The 22,807-nt window shown below is 34.7% G+C and overlaps 1 protein-coding gene across 1 annotated transcript; it reads left to right on the top strand.

The window, feature by feature from the left end:
- The first annotated feature begins 19,284 nt into the window (after positions 1-19,284).
- Positions 19,285-19,800, top strand: LOC111553281 (60S ribosomal protein L21). Its single transcript, XM_023227965.2, has one exon. The coding sequence runs from the start codon at positions 19,307-19,309 to the stop codon at positions 19,787-19,789; it is 483 nt and encodes a 160-aa protein (XP_023083733.1). The 5' UTR covers positions 19,285-19,306; the 3' UTR covers positions 19,790-19,800.
- The last annotated feature ends 3,007 nt before the right edge of the window (positions 19,801-22,807 follow it).

Genomic DNA, 22,807 nt, shown 5'->3' with positions numbered 1-22,807 from the left:
GTTAGGTTACATTAATATTATTAATATGAATTTCTTTGGCATCATTGTTTGTTCATGTTAATTTGTACATTAGTTTTGGTTCTAAAGTTGACCAAACTCCATATGCAAAATGTGTTTAAACCTACTTAATGGACTGTCAAACTTCACTGACTATTTAGTCTAATGGATAATTTAGACTGGAGAGAGAGAGAGAGAGAGAATAAACCACAACGGTTAATGGCATAGAATGCAGAGGCAGAATTCTGTATTTGAACTTTAACCTCAACCCTCAGAAAATGTGTGACACTGGGAGCATATGAAACTTTCTATAAAAAGAAAATAATACCAGCACTTCCCTAGTGTGTCATTAGGATTAGATCAGTTAATACATGTGAAGGACTTAAAATAGTACTTGGCACATGGTATGTGAAAGAATTACTTTTTTCTGTTCCCATTAATATTTATTACTTGATTATTTTATCATAAACAATAATTGAAGTGGTTATTTATTGGAGGGATCAGTCTTGAGCTGGTAATTGTAAAGCATCCAAGAAAAAAAAACTGATGTTCATAATTTTATGTCTAAGGAAGCTACCTTAAGACTGGCCATTCTGCTATGATTCCTAGGTACTAACCAAGTTTGAATTCAATGTATAAAGCCAAACACATAGCCCACATGAACTTACCTTCTGCATAAATGTTTTTGCTGAGTTAACTTCTGGTGTTTTGCCCTTGGCTATTACAAGGAGATGACATTTTAAATGACCATATTTGTTTGCAATAAATGCTAGGTTATTCACGATCTGTTACTTCCTCCTACACACCAAGTTCCCAGAAGGCACAATTCAAACTCATTTTTCAGAAAAATTAGAAACTTGTATTTGAATTTATGAATAATTATGCCAGCTTAGCTCTGGGAACATTATGCTTTGGTTTGGTTACCTGAGGATACACCTCTTACAGCTTTGCCTTGCCCAGTGACTTATACTACCAACTCCAGCTTTGTTCTGCATGTTCCCTGGACACTTAAAAGAAAATGATCTACTGCATGGTACTGGGGCTCCCAATTAGCATCATTTTGCATAATTTATACTATTTCCTTGACAGATTATCAGCATGTAGACCTGTGCAGCCTATCAATGTAGAAGACATTTATTATTCTCTTTGCCCAGTTCTTACCCTTGTTTGGATAATCTTCAAAATGTGGTTGCCAGATACGCAGATAAATGTTAAAACACTTTGCTAATGCTTCTGCTGTCTAAACAAGAACCATGCCTTTATAAGAATATTGAACACCAAAAGGACTTGGTCCACAAGAAGACCCCATTACTGAGGAGCTAATGTCTTGAAAGTGAATTAAAAGTCTATCTTACTCATCACCAGGGAAATGGCAATCAAACCCACAATGACATATCGTCTCACATCTGTTAGGATAGCTATTATTACAAAGACAAAAGATAACAAATATTGGTCAGAATGTAGAGAAATGGGAACCCTTGTACACTGGTGATAGAAATGGAAAATGGTGTAGCCACTACTGCAAACAACATGACACTTCCTCAAAAACTTAAAAACAGAGCTACCATATCATCTAGCAATCCCACTTCTGGGTCTTTGTCCAAAAGATTTGAAATCTATCTCAAAGAGATATTTGTAGAGTATTTCTCCCTTATCTTCAGTTTCACCTTCCCTGGTTTTAGTTACCCACAGTCAATGGCAGTCTGAAAATGTTAAATGGAAAATTTCAGAAATAAACAATTTACAAGGTTTAAATTACAGATTATTCTGCCTAGTGTGATGAAATCATTTACCATCCTGCCCTGTCCCACCCAGAACATGAATTTGCACATGCCGAAGAGAAGCGATACAGTGCTTCCGCTAAGTAAAAAGGTGAAAATTCTTGAATTAATAAGGAAAGGAAAAACTTCAGATGCTGAGTTTGCTAAGATCTACAATAAGAACAAATCTTCTATTAGTGAAATTTAAAGGAGGAAAAAGAAATATGTGCATAGTACAGTTGACCCTTGAACAACGCAACTGTTAGGGTGCCAACCCCTGTACAGTTGAAAATCTGTGTATAAACTTTTGACTCCCCCAAAACTTAACTAAGAGCCTGCTGTTCATCAGAAACATTACCTATAACATAAGATAGTTGATTAACATGTATTTTGTATGTTGTATTTATTATATACTTTATTATTACAATAAAGTAAGCTAGAGAAAATATGTTATTGAGAAAATCATAATAAAAAGAAAATGTATTTAGTATTCATTAAGTGGAAATGGATCATCAGCAAGGTCTTCATCCTCATCTTCTTCATGTTGAATAGGCAGAGAAGGAGGAAGAGAGGGGGTTGGTCTTACTGTATGAGGAGTGGTAGAAGTGGAATTGGAGGAGTTGGAAGGGAAGGCAGAAGCAGGCACACTCGGTATGACTTTACAGAAATACAGCATTATTTTTGTCTGAGTTTTTTGCCTTTTTATTTCTCTAAAAATAGTTCTGTATGGTACCAATCTTTCTTCCACTTTTTACTTTAGTTTCAGTGCCCATATAATAGAAAAACCTATGTTGTAAAAGAGTCAATAACAGCCTTGAAAATTAGAACCCTTATGTCAGACTGTCTGAAGCCAATTTGTTTCTTGGCACTGCTTCCTCTATGTCTTCTTCTTCCTAGCCTGGAACTGGTTCAAAAGCATTCATCTCTGTCAAGTCATCTTTTGTTAATTCCTCTGATGTGGTGTCTATTAGCTCTTTAATTTCTCCAAGATCCATACATCCTGAAAGCCTTCATTCCCACCTTTTTTTGTCATATCTACAATCTCTTTCATGATTCCCTTGATTGCCTCTGTTGTGAATCTTGTGAAGTTGTGCACTACATCTGGAGCCAGTTTTCTCCAGCAGGAATTTATTCTTTGGTGCTTGACGACTTTCACAGCTTTTTCTAAACATCAATGGTATTCTCAGTTATGTAATCCTTTCAGATTTCTGTGATGTGTGTATCAGGGTTTTCTTCCATATTATTGACATTTTTTATTTCCATAAAGTATCATATGTAATGAGCCTTAAATGTTCTTATGATCTCCTGAGCTAGAGGCTGAATTAGAGACATTGTGTTTTGGGACAAGTAGGTCATTTTGATACCCTCCATGCTGAACTCGTGGGGTTCTGTGTGGGCAGGGCCATTGTCCAATGTCAAAAGAACTTTAAAAGTCAGTCCCTTATTGGCAAAATACTTCCTGACTTCAGGGACAAAGCAAGGATGGAACCAACCCAGAAAGAGGTTTCTTCTTTTCCAGCCTTATTGTACAACCGAAAAGCCTGGAATCTGGTGTTTAATTTTTTCCTTCAAGACTCAGAAGTTAGCAGCTTTATAGGTAAAGGAAGTCTTGATCATAAACCCAACTGCATTTGCACAAAATTACAGATCTCTTTCTACCTTAAATCCTGGTGCTTGCATCTCTTACTAATAAATGTCCTCTGTGGCATTTTTTTTTCTGGAATAGTGAACTTTGATCTGCATTAAAAACCTGTCTAGGCAGATATTCTTTCTCCTCAAATGAGTTTCTTAAAGGTGCCTGGGAACTCAGTTCCTGCCTCTTAGTTGGCAGAAGCTGCTTCTCCTGTTATCTTGACATTTTTTAAGCTAAACCTCTTTCTAAAATTATCAAACCATCCATTGCTGGCCCTAAATTCTCCAGCTTTAGATTCTTCACCTTTCTTTTGCTTTAAATTGTCATATAATGACTTTGCTTTTTCTTGAATCATATTAAAGTTTGTAGTTATGCCTCTCTTATAGCAATCCTGCACCCACATAAAAGCTGCATTTTCAATAGGAGATTAAAAGGTATTTTGCAAAACGTGTAAGGTTTCTATGCCTCCTGGCATAGCTGCAGTGACAGATTCATGAATTTTCTTCTTTTTAACGATGATCCTTACACTGATCTTGAAATGGCAGGCAACTGCAGCTGCAGACCCCAATCTAAGGTACATATAAAGAAATTCAATTTTTTATTGTAATGTCATGATTTTTCTTTGCTTCTTGGAAACACTTTCAGCACTTTGTATGGATCTGATGGTGTTATTCAGGGTCTATGATATTATAATACACTAAACATGATGAAAAGATATGAGAAACTTGAGAGATCAATTTTTAGTGTGGCACATAATTTACTGGAAAAACACACTTCTTACAAGCAGATGATCAATGTCACAGGGCATTTCAAGCATATACTTGCAACAGGAGCTCAGCCTACCGCAACAACAAGAACAGGTGGCTGCAACGTGATTACAGTAGTACAGTATGTGTTACAGTTAATTTTATGCAGTTATGATTTCATTCTGCATCTTTATATTTGTTTATATTTCTCTCAACTGCAAATGGTACCAGGTATAGTCTGTGTTTGTGTGGGTAAGTTTTGATAACGTTTAATTTTGTGTAATAGATTTATGTATGTTTTATGATAGTAAATGATAAAATAGACTAGTATCTACATATGTTTTATATATTCACCAAATAACCTGTTCTCAATTCTTTTGATATTTCTAGGCTACGTGGCTCATTTCCAAGTTTTTTCAAGTCACTACAACAGTCCAAAAAATTTTTCAATACATTTATTGAAAAAAATCTGTGTATAAGTGGACCCGTACAGTTCAAACCCATGCTATTCAAGGGTTAACTGTAGTAGAGTTCAGTGCTATCTACAATTTCAAGCATCCACTGGGAGTCTGGGAATGTATCTCCCGTGGATAAGGGGAGGCTACTATAATCCCATGTTTATCCCAGCATTACTCGCATAACCAATATGAGGAAGCAACCTAAATGTTCATCAGTGAATGAATGGATAAAGAGTATGTGTAAATACAACAGAATATTATTGAACCTTAAAAAGAAGGACATCCTGCTCTATGTGACCACATGGAGGAACCTGGAGGATATTACACTAAGTGAAATAAGCCAGTCACAGTAGGACAAATACTGCATGACTCCAACTTATAAAAAGTATCAAAAATAATCAAACTCTTAGAAGCAGAGAGTAGAATGGTGGTTTCCAGGGCATGCGGGGAGGAGGAAATAAAAAATTACTATTCAAAAGTTTGCTATTCATAAATAGTTGTGCTATTCATACATTTTAGTTATCCACTGTCAATAAGTTATAAAGATTTGCTGTGTAACTTCTATACTTAATAATACTGTATGATACACAAAACAATTTGTGAAAAGGGTAGATCTGAGGTTTAATGTTCTTAGTACAATTTTACAAAAGAAAAAATAGAATAAAAAACAATATTGCCACCAAAACATCTATTTCATTTATATTAGAACACCAGAATTTCAGTTATGACTAACGAATCTACAATGGCTTAATGCCATTATAAATTGTTTCACAGCAGATATCTTACTTGACTTGGAACAAAATACTATAGAAATATTACAAGTACCTTCAAAATTCAATGAGAAAAAAAAAGTTAAGTTATTTTCTCCAAATTATTTAAGGTTAGGGAGTGTAGTTTGTACTAACTGTGACTTCAAAAAAATTACCTTTTCCACTTTCCTACCAATGAAAATAATTTCTATTTTTATAGTGATTTATTCATCACAATCTTCATAATTATTCCTAAAAATATCTGATATTCATTAAACATTGATTTATTGAATCAATTGCTGAAAAAACCTGGCATCTACTTTTCCATTTTGTTTCAGGATATTTGATGTAGAGCATGACTATTCTGAGCTCCTAAAGTCTCAGAGTTCGCTTTAATCATGGAATTGCATTTGAGATTAAAAAAAAAAAAAAAAAAAGCCAGAGAAGTTATTGAAAACAGTGTAAATATGATATATAAGAATAGCTACATTCAACTCTACCCTTCAAGAGACATACTGGACAATGTTAGTATTTATATTAAGCCACAAGGGATTTGAAGTGACCCACAGAAATGTGTGAATTTTACAAGACAAGATTAAATAACTTAAGGAGTTTGGGGTGAAGGGAACTGCTAGTGAGAAAAAATGGAAGTGATGGGTAAGAGTTACACTCGAATATTCATGACATTTTGTTCTATAAAACAGCTAGAAGTTGGACTAGAGAATCCTTAACTCTAGTTAGAGAAGTAAAATGGAAGGTACTATAAAACCAAAATCCTTTCACAATGTCCTTTTGCAATAAAACATCAGAAAGATAGTTATGTATAAGATTTTTTAAAATCATTAATATTTACATAAACAGTAAAGGGACTCACACTAATTGCTAATCTGCTTGTAAAGATTGGTATGGAAGTAGTGACATGAGAATCTAGATAGACGAAATGGACTACTATGTACTATTCAGCTTTCTAGCTTTAGTACCTAACATTGCTAAGTTAGCCTCAGTGGGTAACTCAATAAATACTCGTTGGATGAATGCATGAGTATAGCAATCAATTAATTAATAGAGGAAATTAAAAAAGAAAGATGACTCTAGGAAAAGATATCTAAAAAATTTCTACAGTGTATTTATAACTTTCATTTTTTACATGCAGAAAATTCAAACTCGTATTAGGTTGTAAACTCATAAGATTAGTGACCATGGTTTACTCATCATTTATTTTTCCTCCTACCCTTACCCTCTAAAAACATAGCAGCTGTTGTTTTAAAAACTCCTACTCAATGCCTGATACTTTTCATTTATCTCACTTAGTGTCTTAGCTCAGGCTGCCATAACAAAATAGCATATACTGGATGATTTGAACAACAGAAAGTTATTTCTCACGATTCTAGAGGCTGGAAACCTAAGATCATGGTTACAGCATAGTTGGGCTCTCTTCCTGGCTTGCGAATGGCTGCCATCTTGCTTTATACTCACATGACCTCTTCTGTGTAAGTGTGTGTTGGGGTAATGGAAAGCTCTCTGCTGTCTCTTCTTGTAAAAGCACTAATCCCAACAGGAGGACCCAACCTCATGACTTCATCTAACCTTAATTGCCTCTCAAAGGTCTTATCTCCAAATACCATTGCACTGGGGATTGGGGTTTTAATATACAAATTTGGAGGTAGCACACATATTTAGTCTGTAACATCGAGTCTTCACTAGACCCTGCGAAGTAAGCATATTGCTGAAGTAAATAGGCATGAGGTTGAAATTGTATATATTTGTTTTATTTATTTGCTTAACCAGAATCTGTAATGTATTAGGGTCTGATATGATCAGCCCCTTTAAAACAAATTCATTCTGAACATACTCTAGGCTGGGTGCGGTGGCTCACACCGGTAATCCCAGCACTTTGGGAGGCTGGGGCAGGCAGATCACCTCAGGTCAGGATTTTGAGACCTGCCTGGCCAACATGATGAAGCCCTATCTCTACTAAAAATATGAAAATTAGCCAGATGTGGTGGCACACGCCTGTAATCTGAGCTACTCGGGAGGCTGAGACAGGAAGATCACCTGAACCCCGGAAGCGGAGGTTGCAGTGAGCTGGAATTGCACCACTGTAGTCCAGCCTGGGCAACAGAGAAGGCTCCATCTCAAAAAATAAAAATAAAAATAAGAAATAAACATACTCTCAAGCTTGATAAATATTTTAAGCCCAAATGCTAATTTATTAGTCTAACATTACAGGAATCCTGCTACCAGATAATGGTTGACTTGAACACAAAAAAATCTCCTTGGGATGAAAAACAGGAAACTAAATTTTGATCAGTAGTGCCAATTAATTAAGTTATTCCCCCATGCTTCTCATATAGTGTGGCTTCATTAATTATTTGTCAAATTTCTGCTAGAATTATAGAAGAAATGAGAAAATTATTCTTTTGTTGTTGTGTCTGCATTCAATTTATTGTGATATGTTTTATTAGTTGAAGTATGTGAAGAAAATACAGTCTTAACACACATATGAAGTTAGAAAAGGGAGGAACATTTTAATATGCTTATTCAGATAAGTGTGAACATTCCTTTTGATAGTACATCAAAACTAAAGAAGTGGTATAGTTTCTAAATTAATTTCTATACTCATTTATTCTTAAAGATTGGTGGCAATGTAGAAACTGAAACTACATCTAAACTTTTTTTGTTAATTTGTGACATTAAACTCTCTTGATCTATCTTGTACTTTTGAAAGTACATAATAATTGTACATATTTATGGGGTACAGTGTACTATTTTGATACATGTAAACAATATGTAAAGATCGAATCAGGATAATTAAGATAACCATCACCTCAAACATTTACTGTTTCTCTGTGTTGGGAACATTCAAAATCCTCTCCTATAGCTATTTGAAAATATGCGGTAAATTATTGTTAACTATAGTCACCCTACTGTGTTGTAGAACACTAGACCTTATTCCTCCTATGTAGCTTTAATTTTGTATTTGTTAACTAACCTCTCTCTATGCTGCCCTTCCCTCTACACTTGCTATTCTCACCTTTTTTTGGCTTTCACCTATAAGTCAGAACATGCAGTATTTACTTTCTGTGCCTGGTTTATTTCACTTAACATAATGTCCTCCAGGCTCATTCATCTTGTTGCAAATGACAGGATTTCATTTTTTACGGCTCAATAGTATTCCATTGTGTATATAGGCCATATTTTCTTTATTCATTCATCTGTCTATGGACACTTGGGTTGATTCCATATGCTGGCTATTGTGAATAGTGCTGCAATAAGAATGGGAGTGCTGGTATCTCTTCTCCATACTGATTTCTTTTCCTTTAGATATATATCAAGTACTACAATTATAGATCATATGGTAGTTCTATTTTTAGTTTTTTGAAAACCCTCCATATTATTTCCCATAATGACTAGTAATTTACATTCCTACTAATAGTGTATAAGAATTCACTTTTCTCTATATCCTTACTAACATTTGTTAATTTTTGTCTTTTTTATAATAGTCATTTTAACTTGGGTGAGACAATATCTCATTGTGGTTTTGATTTCTGTTTCCCTGATGATTAATGATGTTGAGCATTTTTCTTTACACTTACTGGTCATTTATATGTCTTCTTTTGAAAAGTGCCTATTTGGATCATTTGTTCATTTTAAAAATGGATTATTGGATTTTTGCTATTGAGTTGTTTTTTTATATTCTTAAAATTAGTCCCTTGTGTAATGAATAGTTTGCAAATTATTTCTCCTATTCTGTAGTTTGTCTCTTTACTCTGCTGATTGTTTCCTTTGCTCTGCAGAAGCTTTTTAGTTTGATATAATCCCCTTTGTCTATGTTTTCTTTTGTTTCCTGTGCTCTTAAGGTCCTATCCATGAAATTGTTGCAACAGCAGACCAATGTTCTGAAGCATTTCCTCAATGTTTTCTTCTAGCAGTTTTGTAGTTTTGGGTATTACATTTGTCTAATCTTAGTTGAGTTGATTTTTGCATATTTTTTAATATTGTGACAGATAATGGTCTAATTTCTCAAACTAAAAATAGAACTATCATATGATCTACAATTATACTACTTGATATATATCCAAAAAAGTGGTCTACTTGTCTGTTTGATTTTTGTATATTGTGAGAGATAGTGGTTTAGTTTCATTCATCTGCATATAAATATCCAGTTTTCCCAGAAGTATTTATTAAATACACTGTCCTTTCCCCAATGTATGTTCTTTGTAGAAAATGAGATAGCTGTAAATGTATGGATTTATTTCTTGGTTCTCTATTCTGTTACATTGATCTGTTTGTTTTTATACAACTGTCATGCTGTTTCAATCAAGTCAGGTATTGTGATGCCTCCAGCTGTATTTTTTTTTGCTCAAGATTGTATTGTCTTTCAGGGTCTTTTGTGGTTCAGTATAAATTTTAGGAGGTATTTAGGAGTGAAATCATCTGGTCTTGGGCTTTTCTGTTTTGGGAGACTTTTTATTACTGAGTCAGTTTTATTCTTCATTTTCAGTTTGTTCAGGTTTTCTTTCTCTTTCACATTCAATCTTGCTAGGTTTAATGTGTTCAGTAATGTATCTATTTCCTCTAGGTCTTCTATTTTTCTTGGTATATAGTTATTCATAGTAGTCTCTACTGATTTTGTATTTCTGTGATATCAGTTGTAATGTCTCCTTTTTCATTTCTGATATTACTTATTTAGATGTTCTCTATTTTTTCTTAGCATAGCTAATAGTTTGTAGATTTTGTTTATCTTTTATAACACCCGCTAAGATTTAATCTTTTACCTAAGAAGTTTTTTGTGGCATCTTTAAGTTTTTCCAAATATAAGATCATGTTGTCTACAAACAGGGACAATTTGACTTCCTCCTTTCCAATTCGGCTGACCTTTATTAATTTCTCTTGCCTAATTGCTCTGGCTGGAACTTCCAGTACTGCGTGGAACAAAAGTGGTGAAAGTGAGCATCTTTGTCCTGTTCCAGTTCTTGGAGGAAAAAGCTTTCAATGTTTCCCTATTCAGTACAGTGTTAGCTGTGATTAAGTCATATATGGCCTTTGCTATGTTGAGGTACATTCCTTTTTTACCTAATTTTTTAGAGTTTTTATCATGAAGAGATATTTAATTTTATTAGGTATGAATTCTACATCTATTGAGATGATCGTATGGGTTTTGTCCTTCATTCTGTTGATGTGATGTCTTGCATTTATTAGTTTGCTTATGTTGAACCATTCTTGCATCCCTGGGATAAATTTCACTTGATCATGGTGTTAAATCTTTTGGATGTGCTGTTTGTTTCAGTCTGCTAGCATTTTTTTGAGAATCATTGTATCCATATTTATCAAGGCTATTGGTCTGTGGTTTTCTTTTCTGTCGTTGTGTCCTTGTTTTGTTTTCATATCAGGGTAATGTTGGCCTTGTAGAATGAGTTTGAAAGAATTCCTTCACCTTTAAATTTTTGAAATATTTTGAAAATAATAGGTGGTAGTTATTCTTTAAACATTTGGTAGAAATCAGCAGTGAAGACTTGACTAGTCTTGGGCTTTTCTTTGTTGGGAGACTTTTTATTGCTGGGTCAGTTTCATTCCTCATTTTCTGTTCGTTCAAGTTTTCTGTTTCTCTCACATTCAATCTTGCTAGGTTGAATGTGTCCAGGAATGTATCTATTTCCTCTAGGTCTTCTATTTTTCTTGGTGTATGGTTATTCATAGTAGTCTCTACTGATTTTGTATTTCTGTGGTATCAGTTGTAATGTCTCCTTTTTCATTTCTGATATTACTTATTTAGATAGCCTCTATTTTTTCTTAGTCTAGCTAGTAGCTTGTAGATTTTATCTTTTCATAACACCCACTTCTCATTTTGTTGATCTTTTCATTTTTTAGTCTCAATTTTGTTTATTTCAGCTCTGATTTCTCTTACTTTTTCTTCTACTAATTTCAGGGGTTTTTTTCTTGCTTTCATAGTACCTTGAAGTAAATCATCAGGTTATTTGAAATCTTTCTATTTCTTTTTGATGTAGTTGTTTATTGCTCTAAACATTCCTACTAGGACTGCTTTTATTGTACATCATAGGTTTTGTTATGCTGTACTTCTATTTTCATTTTCTTCAATAAATTTTTAATTTCCTTCATAATTTCTTCAATGACACTTTGGTCATTCAGGTCATTTGGCATTTTGTTTAATTTACATGTATTTGTACAGTTTCTGCAATTATTTCATTAAATAGGTTTTCTATTTCTTTACTCATCTCTTTTCCTTTTAGAATTTCCATGGTGCTAATATTTATTTGCTTAAAGGTGCCCCATAGTTCCTGTAGGCTTTCTTCATTCATTCATGTTTTCTTTTTTCTCTCTCTTTTTTTTTTTTTTGGTCTGACTAGGTTATTTCAAAAGACTTGCCTTTAAGTTCAGAAAGTCTTCTGCTTGGTCTAGACTGTTGTTGAAGCTCTCTATTGTATTTTTGTATTTCATTCATTAAATTCTTCAGCTCTAAGATTTCAATGTGGTTTCTTTTTATATCTATCTCTTTGTTGAATTTCTCATTCAGGTCATGCATCATTTTTCTAATTTTGTCAAATTGTATATTTATAATCTCTTGTAACTCACTGAGTTTCCTTAAGATCATGACTTTGAAATTTTTTAGGCATTTCATAGATTTTGTTTCCTTTAAGCTCTGCTGCTAGAGAATTATTGTGTTCCTTTGGGGATATCACGCTTCTTGATTAGTCATGTTTCTTGTGTCTCTATGTTGATATCTGTGCATATGGTGGAGTGGTTGCCTCTTTCAATTTTATGGAGTAGCTATTATTAAAAGAAGAGTTTTCTTTCTATAGATGTGCCCTATAGTTTCAGTTGTGTAGGGTACTTTGACTTTGGTTCTGGGTGAGTGCAATAGTGTAGTTTTCATGGGATTTCGTTGGCTGTAATCAGCATCAGTGGTGTCAGAAAGTGCCTCAGTGACCTAGATTGTGGGCATTTGTAGAGGCAGTGGTGCAGCTTTGCTGAGGTCAAGGGTCACTACATGGGCTGATTGTCAGGCTCTGAGGGGATATACACAAGGCACAGTTGCTCTGCTCATCAGTGGGCAAGGGTTGTCAGTGGTATTGGGTGCTAGTCAAGACAGTCCTCAGGTTCCAAGATTCATGTGTGGGGTATGGCAGCTCAACTTACCTTGCAATTTGGAAAGATCTTATACTTCTGTATGATTTTGCAATCCCACATATTGGTCATTGAAAAATATCAGTTGACTGAGTAACACAGATATTTTTAATGTTGACACATTTTGTTATATAGAGTTCTGTGTCTTTCAGCACACTTTGCTTAAACTCTCAGTTTCACTTTTGTCATTTGAATATGGAGGCTGAGAAGTCCCAAGATCTACTCTTGGCAAGCTGAAGACCCAGGAGAGCTGAAAATATAGTTCCAGTCTAAGTTTGAGTCCAAAGACAGGATGAAATAAGAAAATTATTCTTGATGGGTAGACTTACTTAGATGAGGAATTATCTGCAGAAAATTTACTACCTGAAAGCTTCTTTAAGCTACTGTAACTTTTTCAATTAAAAATTGGTGTTTGTATTGTAGGACACTGTCAACTTTGTGATCAGTTTCTATATGACCACCATTGTGTGGGTATGGGAAATGCTTTTTTATGTGGTGTCAAGATGCCTGAATTTAAATCCTGGTGCTGCTTTTTATATAACCTTAAACACGTTATTTGTTTATTGTGAAACTTCCATTTTTTGTAATAAAAATTTTCTCAGGGTTATTGTAAGAATCCAACAAAATAAAAGAGGTAAAATTTGTGGAATATTTACTGTGTTTCAGACAAGCTGTCTACCATCTTACATACATACAGTAAATTGTTTAGTTGCAGAATATTCCATTGTTCCTTTTCTGCATTTACTATGCCTTTCTGTAGGCAGAATATACTTCCTTGTTCTATTGACATTACTTGACTAATGTGATGTAAGCAAATGTGACTTATATAATGTCAAAAGAGAAACTTTTATGCTTTAGCTCTGTCTTCTTAAGTTTCTACTGTCTACCATGAGAAGAGCAGACTTCAGGTAACAGCTACTACCTCAGCCTAAGTCTTGAAATAAGAAGGCATGGGAAACCTACCAGAGCCTAGAAAAGCCATAGCTAACTCAAGCTTTTATAGAATATGGTCTAGTAATAAATATTTGTTGCTATAAGACAATAATTGGTTTGGAGTTGTTTGCTTCTCCGTGGTGCTTAGAAGCTTATTGCTGCCATAAAGTTTCCTGAAATTTGTAACCTTGACTTTGTGGCCAGGTAGCAGACAGTTACAAAACTATTCCAGATGTCTGTATACTTATTATTATTTCACAGATGCCACACTATTCAAAGAATTTCCTTTTTGATTATGCCTTAATTTCTAGAGAGTGAGTTATTGCTATTAGAAGTGGTATATTATTTAAATTACATTTTCTAATCAGTGATTGGTGATATAAAGAGATACCATTATTTTTCTTTTTTTAAACTTTTATTTTAAGTTCAGGGGTGCAAGTGCAGGCTTATTATATAGGTAAACTTCTGTCATGGGGGTTTGCTGTACAGATGTTTTTATCACCTAAGTATTAAGCCCAATAGCCATTAGTTGTTTTTCTTGATCCTCTCCCTCCTCCCATTCTCTACCCTCCGAAAGGCCCCAGTATATGTTATTCCCCCTCTATGTGTACATGCATTTTCATCATTTAGCTCCCACTTTTAAGTAAGAACATGCGGGAGATACCATTATTTTCATCCACAAATGTAGTATGTCAATTTTATCATTTTGTATAATTTGCTGATTATCTTTTTTAATGTAAATGTTTCCATCATTACAAGTAATAATTACTTTATTCCTTCACTTCTAATTCTTCTAGGTCATTTAATTTCCCAGACAGTACTGTTAAAGAGTAGAAGTGATAATGCATATTGTAATTTGTTTCTGACCTTAAAGTAAATGTATATAACATTGAGCACACATGAATATAAACATGGGACCAGTAGATACTCTGGACCACTAGAAATAGGGGAGAGCAGGAATGGGGATGGGACTGAAAAACTACCTATTGGGTACTATGCTCACTACCTGGGTGCAATACACCCATGTAACAAACCTGCAGATGTACCCCCATAATCAAAAATAAAAGTCGAAGTTTTGAAAAAAGAAATGAAACTATAAAACCAGTCAATATTATTAAATTATATTTAAATTTAGAAATGTAAAGTAAATGCATTCTTTGCCATGAAAAAATAAAAATAAATGTATTTGTAGATTTTTGTTAAAGCTTTTGTCAGCACAACAACATTTTAATCTATTCTTAATTTTCTGGTTTTTAAATGATTTTTATTAGCCTTGCTTTACTCAATAAACAGTATTAATCAAAGTATATTTGCAATTGATTTCATTAATAAAGGAAATGAGACTAATATGAATGTGAAAGGAGCAGAGTAAGTGAAGGGCAGGAAGAGTGGCAGTTGGGAGGTCAAGGCAAGACTTACTGGTGATTTCAATCTGAACCACTAAACAAGTGACTCTCCCAAGTTTGCCAGGAAACTGCTACAACTCTCCCATTTCTGGGAAAGGCCAAGGTGTTGTTCTTGATCTACAGCAGCCAAGCAGGAACTTGTGCAGAAATCTATGAAGCCATGGTATCTGGCTCTCACAACCTCCTTGGAATAAAAATCTCTCCTATAGTTCACTTTCCAAATATCGTGTAAGGTCCTTTCATTGGCAGGCTGTAGCCTGAAACAATATAGGGAGGAAAATTCTGTAAAATAAATTTTCTGGCACCTGCAATGCAGAGTAGACCACAGAAGAAGGTGGGTGGAGTAAAGCAAAGTTGACAGCTGATCCTGTAGCCCAGTGCAGTTTTTTTTTCTGTACATATTGAGATGACTGTGTAGATATTCTTTCTTTTTTTTTTTTTTAACTCAATATTGTGAATCACACTAGTATATCTTTCTGATGTGGAACACCTTGGATTCCTAGAATAAACTCTGTTTTGCCTTGATGTACTATCTAAAAATACACTTTAGGATTCAAAATCTTAAACTATTAACTATGTTTCCCACAAATAGATACTCATTGTAAGGAATCTAAGAGGAGGTACTCCACTAAAGGAAAACGAATTTAGAAGAAAGTTATGTGACATGGAAAGTAATAACAAATAAAATACTTAGTAATAATCATACTGCCAATATTTGCAATGACTGAAGTGTTTGCCATGTAAATTTGCTTTTAAAATTCCATTTTCCACTTAATAAATGTTAATATTTATTTATGTAATAAAATACTATTTTATAGTATTTATTATTTATAAAAGATACTAACCGACTAGATACTAGTTGATATTAATCATCTGGTATCTGATAAATATTAATTCATTTAATTCTTATGACAAATATTAATTCATTTAATTATGACAATACTTTGTGGAAGGTAATACTGATATCCCCATTTTACAAATTAAAGAACTGAGACATAAAGAATTAGTTGAATTTGCTCAAGGTCACAGATTGATCAACTGTGTAGCTGGGATTTATACCCAGGCAGTTAGTTCTATGTACTGCTATCACCTACTATGTTATGCGACCTCAATGCCAACATTTGGTGAAGAGAGAAAGGAGAGAATCCAGAAGAAGGTAAAGATATGACAAAATTCTTATCTTATTCATGAGGAAAATATAGAACATGAGGCATTGTTCTTTTGCTTTTTAAATCAAATATTTGTATTCATGACATGATTGGATATGACCACATTACAGCTGTTAAATTTACAAATCATATTTCTATCCACCCACATACACTAATTTTTTGTCATTGTATTCCACATTTGGAGTTCATACAAATTAATGGGCCCACCATGAGCTGTATGATTATTCCTGCTCTAGTGAACTATGGTGAGAGAGTGGCATGAATATAAACATGTTTGATGGTGATCAATCCTTACTGTTAAATAATTTTTCAGGGGAAATGAGGGAAATAGAAGAATACCCTTCCAGAAAAGAAGCATTATGTTGTTTAAGTGAAGGATGGTCCTTAAGGTAAAAATAAAAGTTAATTTAAGAAAGCTTTATCTTTCTAGAACTGGTATAATTGGGCCTCTACTCCTGTGGTATATTTTTATGTGGAAAGGTATGTGCCAGTACCCCTTAAGAGGGCTCTTTATGATTTTCTCTGAGACAATTTTAAATAATATATGTTTTACTAACAATGTTTTTCTTATTTTTAGTCTAATCTCCCTTAACTGACACCTGTCATTCTGTAGCACTCATATGCCAGAGACAGCAAATTTATTAAGGCTTGGAGGGCTAATACATAGAGTTATCTCTTTTTTACCCAGGAAACCATTGACCTCAGCTATTTCCTGGTCATTTTGTTTCAGTTTTCTGAAAATATGGCTTAACATAGCGTCGTCCCATAACGTTGACTCTATGGAGCAGTCCATCAGCAGTAAGCGAACAACGAAGTGATGGCAAGCATATAATCACCATCACATAACCACAGAACGTTTTAATTAAGAAAACCTACTGAAATGACAAAGATATGGCAATATTCTGTGATTGGAAGAAAATATGGGAGAATATTTCAGAAAAGTTGAAGACATACAAGCTGATAAATTCCTGTTGTAACTGTGTAATTCCCACAATGGTAGTTGTAGACATAGAACTCTCCACCTGCTTACCCTGTCTTCCTCATTCTATCCCTCCTAGTCTTGAGAATTTGCTTCTGCTTCTAGAAATCCATCTAATGTTATCATGTTGACATATTTATCTTATAAATAAATGACTTGAAAGCAAACTACAGGCTTTTAGAGAGGGTTAGGATTATAGCGGGACAATATAACAGGAGAGCAGCATAAGTGGGGAGCATTGGAGGCATTTTGGGGTGCTGCCAGGGAAGATGTTTCAAAGGATCAATATCTGAGATTCACTGATAACCTTACTACTTAATAAAGACAATAAATGTGAAGAAAATAGCATCTTAGTATCATACTCAAGTCAGAAGCTGATGTTGTGCTCAGTTTTTCCACATAGCTTTATGACATAGAAATACAAGTCACAAGAGGAGTCATGAAGAAATACGGAGTCACAAGAGGACTGTGAACAGTGTGGAAAGTGATTCTCGATATTCCTAAGAGAAAAAAAAAATGTTGTTTTGATGCCACAGTGCTGAAAGAGATTTAGGGAAAAGAAAAATGAGCAGATCCTTAACTCTTGCTACTATGGGGTTTCTAGTAAATTGATTCTGTCCTTTAGGATCTGTTGTTATACTCCTGCTTTGGAGCTCTGAATTGCTTAGGAATAGGTTCAGCATGTAAAAGTGCTTAATGTGGCTGAACAAAATAAGGAGACATTTTCCCTCATGCAGCTAGGAGGGCTAATGCATCAGAATCACAGTCTCGTCAGTGTCTCGGCTTACTCTGGTCCCCAAGGTTGCAAGATGTCTCTTCCCCAATTCCCCAACATCACACATTTTCCTTTCCCCAGGAGAAGAAAGAGAAGCTATAAGCCTGCTAAGCCTGTGACTGTTTTACAGAGCATTCCTCAAAGTTCCCCATAATGGCTTCCACTTATAAATTTAGCCAGAACTGTGTCTAAAGCTACTTCTGTCTACAAAGGAAAATGGAAGATGTAGTTCTTAAGTGCTCCCATTACTGTCTTCAGAAAAAAAAATATTTGTTGAGAGAGAATAAAGGGAGATTGAATACTGGAGAGTCAAGCACAGTGCATTATGTGGTATACACTTCATACACTTCACTGTCTGGCAGGAGCTATAATAATATCAGATATTATTGTTAATTGAGCAAATATGTATGATTCTCCTACAAGTCATATTTAGAATAGTGTTTCCTTCCCTTGTTGAAATTAGGTGGGTCCATGTTTGTTGTTTTAGCCAATAACATCAAGAAAAGTGATATGTGTCATTTCATGGAGAAAACTAAGAGCTAGTATGCAATTGGCAACTCTGGTACAGAATTTGTAGTGTTCCAGATGGTGGTAGCTGCTTCAGCCTGAAGACCCTGCATGATTACAATGAGCAGGGTTCCTCTGTTGGTAATAATAGGCCTGAAGCCTGAAGCCTGCACATGGTGTCAAGCCACAAAGAGTCAGGGGTTACTTTTTACTACCATATCATCGAGCCTACCATGACCATTGCCTTCTGGCACTAGATTCTATAGAATAACTGGTCATTTCTCTTTCTTTATCATATTTTTACTCATCTTCTCCTTTTACGTTTCTGATCCCTTTCTCTTCCTTTCTTTTCTTTCTTTCTTTCTTCCTTTCTTTCTCTTTCTTCCTTCCTTCCTTCCTTCCTTCCTTCCTTCCTTCCTTCCTTCCTTCCTTCCTTCCTTCCTTCCTTTTTTTTTTTTTTTTCTTTTTTTTGAGACGGAGCCTGCTCTGTCGCCCGGCCTGGAGTGCAGTGGCCGGACCTCGGCTCACTGCAAGCTCCGCCTCCCGGGTTTACGCCATTCTCTTGCCTCAGCCTCCGGAGTAGCTGGGACTACAGGCGCCCGCCACCTCGCCCGGCTAGTTTTTTGTATTTTTTTAGTAGAGACGGGGTTTCACTGTGTTAGCCAGGATGGTCTCGATCTCCTGACCTCGTGATCCGCCCGTCTCGGCCTCCCAAAGTGCTGGGATTACAGGCTTGAGCCACCGCGCCCGGCCACTCTTCCTTCCTTTCATTAGCCACCCTCCTCCCCTCCTTTATCTTTTCCCAAGTGAACTGCACTTGTGAATACCATCTAGCTTTATTATTGGCACTGAGATCAAAAGAGTTACTTTCTCTGAGCTGTGGAATAAGATACCATAATTCGCAGAAGCTCTGTTTTGCTCTACTTAGCGCATCTTAAAACAGCCAAGTGCTGTTGACCAGCCAAGTGCTCTGTCCAGCATCTGAGATTGTCTTTTTCTCAGTGTTCTTTCCAATTTGTAGATCTTCCAGTAATTGTAATTCGCCAAAATGACGAACACAAAGGGAAAGAGGAGAGGCACCCGATATATGTTCTCTAGGCCTTTTAGAAAACATGGAGTTGTTCCTTTGGCCACGTATATGCGAATCTATAAGAAAGGTGATATTGTAGACATCAAGGGAATGGGTACTGTTCAAAAAGGAATGCCCCACAAGTGTTACCATGGCAAAACTGGGAGAGTCTACAACGTTACCCAGCATGCTGTTGGCATTGTTGTAAACAAACAAGTTAAGGGCAAGATTCTTGCCAAGAGAATTAATGTGCGTATTGAGCACATTAAACACTCTAAGAGCCGAGATAGCTTCCTGAAACGCGTGAAGGAAAATGATCAGAAAAAGAAAGAAGCCAAAGAGAAAGGTACCTGGGTTCAACTGAAGCGCCAGCCTGCTCCACCTAGAGAAGCACACTTTGTGAGGACCAATGGGAAGGAGCCTGAGCTGCTGGAACCTATTCCCTATGAATTCATGGCATAATAGGTGTTAAAAAAAAAAAAAAATAAAAGACCTCTGGGCTGAAAAAAAAAAAAAAAAGATTAAAGACTGGCACAAAAAGTTGTTTGTGTTACTGGATTATACTTGATGATAACTGTACCAGCCAAGAATGCAGAGAATAAATAGGAAACTGGATGCATTATCACAAAATGTAAGTCCTGAAATCTAATTAAATGTCATAAAAGAGCATGTATCTGGACGCTTCACACATTCTACTTAAGGTAGGCTTAATTGGCTATATAGTGCTATATTTAGATGTCATGATTATGGTAAGTTTTTAAAGTGGAGATAAATGATAACTTTCACTGCTAAGCAAGATTTTATGATTATTATATCCTACAGAGGTTATAGAAATCATCTAACTATGTCTTGCTTTAGAGGTGAGATATTGTGTACTAATTAGGTCAGGATGACCAGATTTTTAAGAAGTGTATTAAGTGCATATTAAGAGTAGAGGATGTATAAAATTCTTAGAACTTAAAACTCATTTTTGGAAGTTTAATTAAGTTAACTCATGAGTACCTTGGCATGAAGATTAGGACTTAAAGATTCTATTTTTAGCACTCTCAAATGGTTTAGGATCCTATTTAATGAGACATATTCTTCTTTTTGTCCTAACCACTTTTTTTTTACTGATATTCGGGGAGTTGCAATCATTTATTCAAGCTAAAATAACACCTCTAAAATCTGAGTAGTTATCTCAGCAAAAGTATGCATAACGTCATCAGAAATATCAGGAATTTTGGCATTTGTAGTAGGTACCAGTTGTTTTTGTTGTTGACTGTTTTTTTCCACGTTCCTCTTCAGACTGTGGAGTTGCTCCTACCATATCTCATGTGGTTCTTCAGTAGTGGTCAATTCTTGTGCTCAAGGGATAATTCATGAATTATGTATTTGTTGGGTGTGACTTGCTAATATTTTAAAATATTTTTTCCATCTATTTACATGAGGCACACTGGTCAGTAATATTCTTCTGGGCTTTTTGTTATAATTCTTTATCAGATTTTAGTATTAGTGTTATACTGACCTCATAAAATGAGTTAGGCATTTATTTCATCTCCTCTAAATTGACTGTAGAAGATTAATTCTGTTTTGTCCTTGAACATTTTTAATGGATTAATAATTCATTAATGAAAATGTCTTTGCCTGGATACTTCCTATCAGGATTTAGGTAAAAACACTTCATTTCTGTAATAGACATAAAGCTGTTTCTTCCCATTGATTGGGCAAGTTCAAAAATTTGTCCTTATTTCAAATTTGTCAAATTTGTTTCCATAAAATTGTTCATAGTATTTTCTTATTATCCTTTTAATGTCTTTCTTATAAGGACACCATCATACTCACTACTTTTAAATTTTTAACCTTTTAAATATTGGTAATTTCCAGGATATAGTCTTTACTCCTTTTCTTTTCTCACTTTATGAGCTACCTGAAAGAGGTCTTCTCTACTTCCATAATTTTTTAGAGTAAGACCTGGCACTACTATACCCAACGTCTCTCCTAATGGTTCGAATGTGCATCTGTAATTGAGAGTCGCTGTTTTAAATGCTCAAGATTCTAACCTCTAACTTCTGATTCTTCCAAATATACTTCGAAGAACCTCCAGTAATTTTTTTTTCAACTGTATACTAGAATGTTTGAGAAATTTGAGTTCATTATCATTATCTCTAAGACTTGCTCTTCTTTCTCTACTTTTTTTCTTTATAAGCCAACTCAGTTAACATAAATTTACACTAAAATGCCTCATTTTTAGTGTAGAGACCAAAAACTTTTGAAAAATGTATTCACATATGTAACAACCACCCTAATCAAGATATGCATTCCTGTCATCCCAAAAAGCTCCCTTATGTTCCCTTGCATTCATTTTCCCTTTTATGTATCATGTCAAATTAGTAAAAATAAATGCAATGAATTGGAAAACAAGTAGAATTAAGATTGGGTCTTGGAAAAGACAAAGAAATAAGTTAGCCAGAACCCCAACACTTCTTATATACTTCCTGCTGTGCCTGATCTTGCTCTTATTATAATCTACTGAGATACTTCCCAGAAACAGAGGACATTTTGATCTGCCTTACAACTGAAGTCTGAGGCCATGGGGGAGACTGTTAAACAAGCCCTGAGCAATAGTTGTCAGCCCAAATAAGTCCTAGACTAAAGGTTTCTCTGAATTCATCCTAACAAGGCATCAGACAAGCCTTGAAAGGATAGAATTTACTTGAGTAACTTAACTCAATTAAGGTAACCGTGTAACAGTGGAAACTCCATCAATAGATAAAGTATACAAAAATCTAGTACCAAACAGAATTCAAAATAGCCAGTATTCAATTTTTTAAAAATTACTAGGCATGCAAATAATTTGAAAATTAAGACTTACAGTTAGGAGAAAAATTAATCATTAAAAAGAGATACAGATAAGGGATAATTAACATAAATAAGTTAATACAGATGTTTTAAATATACTGTATATGTTTAAAAAGTAGAGGAATCGTGATTATGATGAGAAGAGAAACATAAAGCTTAAAAAAATTCAAAACCTAGAAATAAAAAATACAGCATCTGCAATGGATAACACAACTGAAAGTGATCAACAGAAATTAGACATTACAGAAGCAAAGCTGAAAACATAATACTTAGCTGTAAAAACTATTCCCAAAATGAAACACCAAGAGAAAAAATATGACATAAAAAATTGAACAGAGCATCAGTTACGTGTGATACACTATCAAATGGTGCAACATATGTGTAATTGGAGTCCGAGGAAAAAGAAAAGATGTTGAGGGTAGTGGAAAGAAAATATATTTGATGACACAAAGGCAAAATTTTCTAAATTTGGTGAAACATTTTTAAACAAAATAAAACACAGAGAAAATACTACCAATGTATATCACAATAGACATGCTAATAACCAATGAAGAAAAATGTCACACAGAGCCAATAAAAAAAAGACTCTATCTATCTATCTATCTATCTATCTATCTATCTATCTATCTATCTATCTAT

This window comes from Piliocolobus tephrosceles, chromosome 3 (genome assembly GCF_002776525.5).
Source record: "Piliocolobus tephrosceles isolate RC106 chromosome 3, ASM277652v3, whole genome shotgun sequence".
Taxonomy (NCBI): domain Eukaryota; kingdom Metazoa; phylum Chordata; class Mammalia; order Primates; family Cercopithecidae; genus Piliocolobus; species Piliocolobus tephrosceles.
The sequence above is the reverse complement of the archived record's forward strand: the minus strand, read 5'-3'. Positions and strand labels throughout refer to the sequence as shown.